This window comes from Amblyraja radiata, chromosome 6 (genome assembly GCF_010909765.2).
Source record: "Amblyraja radiata isolate CabotCenter1 chromosome 6, sAmbRad1.1.pri, whole genome shotgun sequence".
Classification (NCBI taxonomy): Eukaryota; Metazoa; Chordata; class Chondrichthyes; order Rajiformes; family Rajidae; genus Amblyraja; species Amblyraja radiata.
This window is the reverse complement of record NC_045961.1, coordinates 30,551,709-30,562,709: the sequence shown is the minus strand read 5'-3', so window position 1 is coordinate 30,562,709 and position 11,001 is coordinate 30,551,709. Positions and strand designations below refer to the sequence as shown.

At 40.6% G+C, this 11,001-nt stretch overlaps 1 protein-coding gene across 1 annotated transcript in view; it reads left to right on the top strand.

Moving 5' to 3' along the window:
• The first annotated feature begins 2,112 nt into the window (after positions 1–2,112).
• LOC116974209 (melatonin receptor type 1B-like) overlaps positions 2,113–11,001 on the top strand; it is a 61,861-nt gene continuing 52,972 nt past the window's right edge. The window contains exon 1 of the mRNA XM_033022429.1: positions 2,113–2,671. Coding sequence (XP_032878320.1) covers positions 2,482–2,671 — 190 coding nt within the window. The 5' untranslated portion in view covers positions 2,113–2,481. The remainder of the gene's footprint in view (positions 2,672–11,001) is intronic.

The following is an 11,001-nucleotide window of genomic DNA, read 5'->3' as shown; positions in this document are numbered from 1 at the left end:
AGAACTATGTGTTGTTTCGGGTCGGAATCATTCTTCAGTCTGATGAAAGGTTCCCACCCGAAGTGTCACATATTCCTTCTCTCCAGAGATGCTCCCTGACCCGCTGAGTTACTCCAGCATTTTGTGTCTATCTTCGGTATAAACCAGCATCTGTAATTCCTTCCTACACTATTACTGCCATTCCTTTTAACCGAGCGTGCTCCAGATTAAATTGTAAGAACTGGCAGCGAGAAGCGTTTCACCAGCGGTTGGTTTCGTTATATGTGGGAATGCCAAGCATCTTACACTTGTCAGCCAAAATATGTCAATTTCGTCCAGAAAAACCTATTGTTGAGTATTAGGATTTGAGAAAAGGGACCCACCTCAAGCACTAGTTGAAGGAATGTACTATTTGTTTGTTAATATTGTAATAAGCACCTATTTATATTTACAAAGATTATTTTCCAAATTTCTCACTTTATTTGTTATTCAATAGCTTTCTCACTGCTGGATTGCCTATGAAAGTTATTTTATAACTAAGATATACACAACATGCTGGAGTAACTCAGTGGGACAGGCAGCATCTGTGCAGAGAAGGAATGGGTAACGTTTCGGGTCGAGACCCTTCTTCAGACTTAAAACGTCACCCATTCCTTCTCTCCATAGATGCTGCCTGTCCCGCTGAGTTACTCCAACATATTGTGTCTATCTTCGGTGTAAAGCAGCATCTGCAGTTCCTTCCTACGCATTATTTTATAACTGTTTGCTTTCCGGTAATCTAATTGGATTGCTCCATCCCCCCCCCCCGCCCCCCCCGAAGTATGGCAACGGTGACTTGTCGTAGATTCACATCCTCTGGCTCTGCCTTTGTTAAACATAGTTCAATGTGGGTTTCATCTCTGCTAGTCCGACGCGCACTGTGATTCAGACAGCAACTTTATGAGGTAGATGCAATCAAAAACCGCATTGATCTATTTATTCAGTACACAATAGAAACCGATCCTTTGACATTTCATATGGAGTGTGGATCAATTTCAATCAATTTCAATCCAATTTGAATTTGAATACATCATCTAGCACAAGACAAATAGTATATTTACAATTGGTAAATTGCGAGTAAACTCAATCTAACGTTTACCTGCAACGACCTCAGATAACTTGCTCAGAGCAATACGTCGATGACGGCTCAGTGAAGCTCCTCAGGGATCTTTTCTCTGTGTTATTAACTCCACCGAAATACAGGTTGTCACTGTTGTATTCAATATCCTGTACCTTGTACTTATACGATGCATGTGGGTGACAATATCGCCGAAGGAACTTCATACAAAATCTGTCACAGAGACATGAAGGGGCAAAACGTTGATCAAAGTAGTAAATGTTAAGAAGTGTCTCAAATGGAAACACTCGGGATAGCGATTTGAAAGTTTATTCTACAGCCACCCGACACCATTTCCAAGAGTTCGGGCCAATTATTCATTGTCCCAATCCTACCTCTCAAAGCCGTAAAAAACTTGAAAGCAGTTGGGGGGGGGGGGGGGGGGGTGGTGAGGGTCAGTGAGTACAGTCAGACTAGTTGTACATGGACTGGGGCAAGATGATCGAGGAACTGCAGGTGCTGGAATCTTGAGCAAAACGCAAAGTGCTGGAGTGACCCAGCGAGTCAGGCAGCATCGGTGGAGGGAATGGATGGGCAACCATTCTGAAGAAGGGCGCCGACACGAAACGTGGCATGTCCCTCCCCTCCCCAGATGATGCTTGTGTGTTAAACCACCACGTGCTGTTTTGTACACACAATTGCATCTATAAAACATCTTGCATCTGTGTTAAAAAGGGATTTTGTTTGGATCTGACAAAGAAATGAGCAGGTGGCAATTTAACTTGGTGAGCGTTGCGGCGAGTGTTATAAATGTAAACCCATTCCACACTAACGGTGTGACATTGACAGTGGTGCTGGGGGGAGGAGTGACATGTACGTTACTCTGTATTCCTCCACTAATCTTTATCTCCTCAGGCGAGCCTGGGGATACTCGCTTCGACTCCAGCATTTCGGGGACGTGGACGATTGCCACGCGTGAGTTCTTCCAGAACTAATTGAGTCGGCTTGCAGGCTGTGGCGTGGAGACTGGTGAGAGAGAGACAGAGAGAGAGAGCTGGCGACCCAAGGGTTAGTACCGAGAGAGCCCCCTGCCCCGTCTCTGTGGTAGAGCCTTGATGGCCAGGCTAGAGCGACAGCCCCGGAACCGTGCAGAGAAAGAAACAAGACCGACATTCAGGAATTTAAGAGGTAGGTTGACACGCCCACTCTGAATTCATCAATAGTGGATGCAATAACTAGCTGGCGGAACAGCTCTGCGCGCATTAAGAACATCGCCTCATCAGCGGGGCCAGTTCCTCTTCCAAATGGCACTAAGGCGGAAAAGATTTTGCTATATCTAGAAGTTTTCGTTCGCTTTCCAACCACCCGTACCAAAGCTGTCGGACGTGCGGCACAAACTTCCAGACATGCCAGAGAATGTCTCGGTGAGGAATTACTCCGCTTTCGCCCCGTCTCCTGCGTTGGAAGGGACGCCTCGGCCGGCCTGGGCGGTGACAGCGCTCTCCAGCGTGCTGATCTTCACCACGGCAGTGGACATCCTGGGCAACTTCCTCGTTATCATGGCCGTCTTTCGAAATAAAAAACTGAGAAATACCGGTAAGTTAGACCGCGCCTCACACCGCAGCGAGATTACAAGCGATTCTCTTTGCGAACTTGATGTGAAATAGCACTTTGGCAGCAGAGCGCTCCGGTATTAATGCAACGCCTCCCAGTTAGTTTTTCAACTTTGCATTAAGTAAAGATGGGACTCAGGGACATGGCGAGTTTAGATCTAAGGTGGAGGTGGTGTCTCTTATAGGTCAAAGCCGCTTCAGCTGAAATAAAAATGTGCATAGTTATATTAAACTATCATCCACGTGATTACAGCATCAAAAGCGGCTTTGATTGAAGGGCTGTAAGCAAATCCTAGACAAAGGGATAAATAAGCGTTACATTAAAATATCTAATGACTGAAACTATTTCAACAAGCAGAAGGTTCCAGCGAGAAAGGGTAAAAGGTTGCATCGTTTCGGCAAATACTTGAGCCGGAGGTGTGTACAGATCACCTCAGAGCTTCTCAGCTGCTGTAACGATCGTGGTGGGAACTCTGGATGAGCCTCCCGTCTGCCTCACTGGAAGTATTTTGCTGACCAGTTATAGAGAACTCAGTAGACACGTCCTAAGACAACTGCACTGTTGAATCGACATCCCTGTTCGTTGGCTGGCCGGAATATGGTGGAAAACAAATTATTCTAATAAGAGTGTTGAGGGTGGTAGATAAAATATATATAATAAGTTACCATTTATATGGTTTATCAAATTCATACATTTCTAAAGGACAATCTAAGAACCAGTTTTTCTCTTCATATCTTGATTTTATTTGAATCTTTGTAATTTATCCATTGGCATCTTTTTACATTCCAATACCGTATATCCTCTGGAACAACCTTCGAATATTTGGCAAAATCATTCCTTAGTTTTCATTATTTGCCCCTACATTGGAACTGATCCAACATGCCTTTGTTTTCCTCGTGTTCCTCCCTGGCAATGATGGTGATTATGTACCAGTTTTACCGATATCAATGGGGTATAGTCTAAGTTGTGCTGTGAAGGTAGAATAATGCAAGTAGTACTTTAACATATAAAAACAAATTTGTAAAGCAGAATAGTTACTCTAGTAGATAGACCGAATTTGAAGGCTGGTTGGAAAATGTAATAAAATGGCAAATCCTTTCTGGAGTCACTCTGCAGTCATCCCAAACTTTGTAAACACTCACATAACTGCTTCAAAATATGTTCGCATTTTGATTTGGTAGAGTTTACCATCTCTATTATTGTAACATTATCAATTAAAAACGAGTTATTTTGTTTTAAGGTTTACTATTTAGTTTTGTGTGTGCAATATGCAGCACTAACATTTCATCAGTGTCCATCCCCACATTGATATGTGTTCAATTGAGTCATGCTACATGCCACCAACATACAATGCCAACTATGTGTTGATTTTCCTTATTTTCATACTATTGTACACACTGTGTTACAATAGGGAGTTGTCTTTCCAACAGTGCTGCATCTTTGAAGGCATCCTTGAATATAACTAAAAACACTGCAGATTCTTTCATCTATTATTGCCAAATGATTTCACAGTTGGGCTTTGTATAAGAAGACTGTATGACACGAACTAGTGAACTCACACAGAAGAAGAAACTTTCAATCTGCATCAATTGCCTCATAAACAGAACTCCCTGAATAATAGACATTGAAAGCCATAAAAGTAGCAAAAGATGGCTTGGTAACAGCTTACCTATTGTTTAGAATTAGTAATACATTTCACTTTCTATTACTCAGTCATTGACTAGCACTATAAATATTTTCTACTCATTCTCTCGATCCAAAGTTAAAGTCAAATTTATTCATCACATGCACCAACTAAGGTACAGTGAAATTAATTTGCCATGCAGCAATACAGTTGAAAAAAACCCCACATAATACACAATAGAATTTAACACGAACATCCACCACAGCATTCTTCACTGTGGTGGAAGGCAACAAAGTCCAGTCAGTCCTCCTCCTTTATCTAAAGCTTCTCCACCGGATATATTTGGCTCTAAGATACAACTGATCTCTAAGTCAGCTTTGATTGACTTGGAAAGTGGATGGGCAGGCGTTGTTGCATACAAGTTTGTAAGCATGTGGCATCTGTGCCGAACAAGAGAAACGTGAGGAGCACGGACAGTTATGATATTGAAATCTCTCAGGAAGACCATACATCAAAATGTTCTCACATTGTCCTTCCAGTGTGGTGTAATATATATGCAGAAGGCAGACAGGGTGATCAAAGTCATCATTTCAGAAGGACTGGGCTATTTCCACACACAGTTCACATCGCTTGTGAGTTAGTGAAATTAAGGACGGTTATTAGCCCATGTATTACGCTGGGAGTTATACCACAGCATGTGGCCATAGAAGCACATAGGTAAGTTTTAGAACTAAAGTTGCACTAATGAAAGCCATAGCATACCAAATGCTGCTCAGAAATACATTAAGAAAAAATAGCATCAGGATAGGCTGACATTTAAATGTGCTGGGAAAGGTTTTTTCTTGAGATAATGCATACCAATACTGGGGACAGGAAGTTAACGAATTAATGAACACTCCCCTGCCAATTGAATTGCTTATTTATTGTGTGATAAACCCATTTGCAGCCCGATTTTAAAGAAACTGCATCAAGCTGCCACCCTTAAGTATATCAAGGACTATATTTAGTGACATGTTGTTTGGAGGATCAAACTCTAAAATGTTGTGTGTTTTCCACTGCTTATGGCAGAATTTATGTCATGACATGCATCAGAGGTTGAGTGGATAACCTGAGTAAAACTAAAGTAGTAATTCAAATCTTCATGACCATTAGCAGAGCATGCATTTTTTTCACCAATTGTACCTCAAATATGAATGTGTGATAGTTTGGGAGATTAACAAAGACTGGGCTTAGCAAAGATTTTTAGTAATGGTATCTTCAGCTATATCCATGCACCTTACTACATCTTCACTCCCATTTATTACCACCACCGTTGGTTCTCTATATTGGTGATCCTTTGGATTGTGAAATTAGGGTGCATGTAATAAACCTGGCTTAACTAGAACCCTTTAGTCAGACACCTATGGAACAACTTTAAAGGAATTTGTACCACAAGTGCGAGACTGCCATTGTGCAGTCAGCAGGGGCTCAGAACCTGATAGTGATGTGAAACTGAGAGCTCAAGGACTGACATAGAATATTTATCAAGGGTCCGTTTTTGATTGGAGGCTTTGGTTATCTATAATGCTCTGAGGAAAATAATTAAAAGTGTTAATTTGTTACTTGTACTTCAGGCATACGCTTGTTTACGCCTCAATAAATCAGCACAGTTATTAAACCAAGCAATGATAGTTTTATGTAATTCTCCAGCATACTAAAGTAAAACCAAATGAGATACAGAGATGCATGATCTCAACTGGATCCTTGTGTTGTTATGTTAACAAGGAAATTAGTACATCTGATGCATCGAATCTTAGCATTAAAAGGTTCAGGATTCTTTTATGCAATACTTCTGCCTGTCAGTTAAACAGCTGTTTATTGAAATACAGCAGTTCCACGATAAAATTCTTCCCTTTGCAGGTTGAAAACGATGCTGATAAATTAACCTAGTTTATCTGCTTCAGATGTGAATACATTTCCATTCACCTTCTAACAAAAATTAAAATCTTTGAAAGTAGAAAGAAGAAATATCAGATAATTGCTGTCTGAAAGACCACCAACAGGAACAAAATAAATTTCACATCAGAAAGAAGATATATTTCGATAGACAGAAAATATGCTATAAGTACTGAAGAAGTAACTGATGGTACCCAAGGGGGTATCTGTCAGGGCTAGCTACAGGATGTATTATAATTATCATGGGGTATATGAAAGCTTAGAAAACAAGCTGCGATATTTAACCTGAGAGAAATCACAGTGAATGAGGTCCTGGTATTGGTTCAATGTACAGTGGCAACAGAATACAAAACAAAGAATCATATTGCAATACTTAGTGTTACCTCTACTGATATCCACTACATGCAATTGAGTTGAAACAATACAATTGATTGAACAAGTATTGGATATGGTTGCTGAAATGCTTACACCAAAGAAACTTCTGTTTTTTTGTGCCATGTCAGTGCACAGTATAATGATTTATTCCAAAGGATTTAGCTGTTGTTGGAACAATACTATAGCAGCATGAATATGGCAAAAAGGAGTTATTTGTTCTCCCACATCCTCCATATCAAAATACAATTGAAGTGAATGGAATCAGGCTGATTGTGAGGATAGTTGAGGCCACTAAGTAGGACAGTAGCATGATGAATATGCTTAAATCACCAGACAGAGAGAAAAACATCACACTGTGAGCTTGAGGAATAGCACTTCTTCTTTTGACCAGCCACGTTGCTACCCACAGGACTGAATATTCAATTCAACAATTTCAAATGGCTACCTTTTCCCATTAATATCTACGTTTCATTGTAAGAATTTAAAGAAGGGTCTCGACCCGAAACGTCTCCCATTCCTTCTCTCCAGAGATGCTGCCTGTTACTCCAGAATTTTGTGTCTTTCTTCGATTTAAACCAACATCTGCAGTTCCTTTCTACATGTAAGAATTTAATTGTTCTATCTGGGACATGTGACAATAAAACTCTCTTGATAAAAGGTCGTACACCTGTAACATTAATTACAATATTCTCCCTCTATAGATGCTACCCAAACCTATTAACATCTCCAGCATAAGCTTTATTTCAGATTTCCAGCAACTGCAAAGGCTGATATTTCACACTTATAGCGTTGCTTTTTATCTCTCTTCCATTCTCATTCATGTCCATTTACATCACCTCCAGTCAGATCAATTCCAGTTAACAAACCTTCATCACCCAACTCTTAAGAGCCCGTCCCACTTAGGTGATATTTTCAGCGACTGCCGGCGAAGGTCACAGTCGTAGCAGTTCGCCGAAAAAATGGCGACTGGAGGCCCCCCACGACAATGTCTACGACAACCTACCACCTAGTCGACGTCAAGCTACGGAAAGCTACCGATGACCCATTAAGGCGTCCACCTATGACCACACCTACGACCACACAGGCGACAACCTACAGCAACCAAAGTCAACCTGCGTCCACCCGTGACAAGCTACGACTAGTCGGCGACAACTGAAGACAACTGAAGACAATTCAGTCGGTGGTACCTGTCGCCGGTTGACGTAGGTAGTCGCCAATGGAATTCACCCAGCAACAACCTATGTCACCTGGCAACAACCTGCTTCATCCTGGCAACAACCTACGACAGCACCTATGACAGCAGAAGACAAGCTACGTCAAGCTACGTCAAGCCCACAGTCGCCGAAAGGTTTTGAACATTTCACGAACATACAGGCGTCACCCCGCGACCATGTGGCGACAGCCTAGTCGTCTGTAGTCGCTGAAAAAAATCACCTAAGTGGGACAGGCCCTATAGTCAACACAACTACTTGTGTCATTCAATCTCTCTTGATCTTCACGCCATCACAGTTATCCACTTTGTTCTCACTATCCTTTCTCTTTTCTCTGCAACATAAAACATGTCCAATTTCTATCTTCTCCAGGTCTGACTGTAGGCCATGAAATTGTGATGTTGCTCGATCTGCTGAGAATGTGTAAATTGTTTTGTTTTCACTGCACATTTTCAGCATTTGCTCTTTATGCTTTATGGGGCATTTATGTGTGCTGCTTATATTCTGAACAGAGCGAATGACTAATAATCTGCTTGAGAAGCAATTAAGTCACAGTTTGCTGAAGCTAAAATTTCTCCAAATTAGATTTTGTCTTTAACAACAACTGTTTGATGTCTTTGTGCCGATGCATCATTTGAAATATATGGTAAAGTTTATATTCTTCTTGAAATCCCCAATACTCCTTAATAACATCAGAATCTTGACCTTGTTTCGAGCACTCAAGATAGGATCATCATCGCTACTTTTTACATAATATTTTGAAATCATTTAATGATTTATAAATCAGTCATTCCAGCATAATTCCTGAAATAATTCTAGATAACTGTTAAATACCTCTTACTCCAAAAGCAGGAACCATCCAGGGTTTTCATCCCTTTTCTTCCTTCTCACTCTTCGTGAAATTCCCTGATTTCACCTTAAGATTCTTGCCATCACATATCTCTAATTTTCATCACTTCTCATGTTGTCTGTCATCTTGTTCAATCTCTTGTCCCTACTCTTCTATTTTATGCCACAAGCCTCATCTAATTTGAATCCCTGTTAATAAACAAAATGACTGAGAATAATCCAGATGTGGCAGTTCCCTTGTTAAAATTGCATTTTCAGGAAACCACACAGGTAATATATATTGTGGACACATTTATAATACTGCAGGACCAGAATTTCTCAGTATAGGCCAGTCCTCCTTTCCAGGGAAGGTCGTTCCCACACATCCACACACTTACAAGAATGCTGTCTGGATTAGAGGATATTAGCTAGAAGGAGAGGTTGGATAGACTTGGATTGTTTTCTCTAGAACACATCAGGTTAAGGGGAGACCTGAAAAATGTATATAATTATGAGAGGCATGGGTAGGGTAGACAGTTAGAACCTTTTTCCCCACAAAGGAAATATCAAAGACTACAGGGCATAGCTTTGAGGTGAAAATGGCAACGTTTAAAGGAGATATACAGAGCAAGATTTTACACAGAGAGTGGTAGGTGCCTGGAATCCACTGCCCTTAATGGTGGTGGAGGCAGATAGGGCAGTGATGTTTAAAAGGTTTTTAGATTGGCCCATGGATAGGCATAGAATGGAGAGGCGTGGATTTTGTGCAGGCAAATGATGTTAGTTTAGCAGTGCATCATGTTCGGCATGGACATTGTGGGCCAAGGGGCCGGTCCCTGTGTTATGTTTCTTTGTGTTCTATGTTCCAGTTTTGAGCAGAGCTCTTCTCCAGTGTTTCTCTTTCCTTTCTCGATATCACCCAGTTGCCATTAGTGCTATCTGAAAGAGCAGTGGTAAATCCTGAGGGAATCTTGATATACCAGACAAAGCTCCTTCTAAACAACACAAATTCATCACTGGGATAACGAGGTCCAATTTTGAGATTGTTACGTTTCCTTTTAAAATTTTCCACAAGTGAATGTTGCAAATGCATGTCAAAACATAAAGTAAAATAAATATTCTCCGGGTTAGGCATGGACAGTGTGGAGAGAGAGAAAGAAAAACAGAATTAATGGACTGGAACATGCTAATTAGCTAGATCATGATGGAATTTTGCAGTTAGTTCATGTTCATAAATTTATGTGATAGGAGCAGAATTAGGTCATTCGACCCATCACATCTACTCCGCCATTCAATCATAGCTGATCTATCTCTCCCTCCTAACCCCATTCTCCTGCCTTCTCCCCATAACGCCTGACACCCGCACTAATCAAATATGTAGCTGTACAGTTTCAACAATTATGCTTTATATTTTACCTCTGCAGTAGTTAACCATACAGAAGATTTTCAACATAAGTGCATTTATTTATTTTCCCAGTAAGTAGTTTATCTTTGACCACAGGAATTATGATTGGGTTGGAAATTTATTATTTATTTCTAAATAAATCAGGTGCTTCTTACCTTGAGCTTTATTTCTATGAGTCTTCACTTCACTCTAGAATACCTTTATTCACATTTTTAACAAGTACTTTAGATTTATGGAACTTCAGTAATGCTGACAAACACTGAAACCGTTGCAGCTAGTCATAAAATTATTCTGTCTGCTTTCCTGTCCTTGATTTCTACTCTCTTCTGCCTCTATTTGATTTCTATGCGGATGCATGGCCGTTGTCCTGTTCCTGCAGTCTTGAAAAGAATAGCAACAGCGTAGTGCAAATTACCCACACATGATACACAAAGCAGTTCCTGAACATGCTTTTAAGCAGATGTTCTTTGGTTGGCTGAGTGAATGCCGTATAGAGTGCACAAGTATCAGGTGTGCATCAACATACCTTTGACTCCAGTTGTCAGCAGTCTTGTCCAAGAGTTCAAACAATTCTGACGGAGACTAGATAAACTAGTGATGTTGCTCAGGGCAACATCACCAAATATAAAATACAGGTTTAACCCACAGGAATGTTTTGAGCATCTACATGTAAATTTTAGAATTACATTATTTGCCTTTATCCCTTTATTAGACGCCAGTGATTTCTGCATCTTCTGAAAATGTGCTCTATTCCTCTATTCCTCCCCACCCTATTCATGCAGTTTCAAATATACTTTGCGCACTCAATGATAATCTCATATGTATTTTGAATAATGTTGTTCTTCACATTTACAAATCATCTTGTTGAGTCATGCTTTTAATCTGGGGGAAATAATGGAATTTGTAGTACCTCTTAGTTTCACAGAGAGTTCTA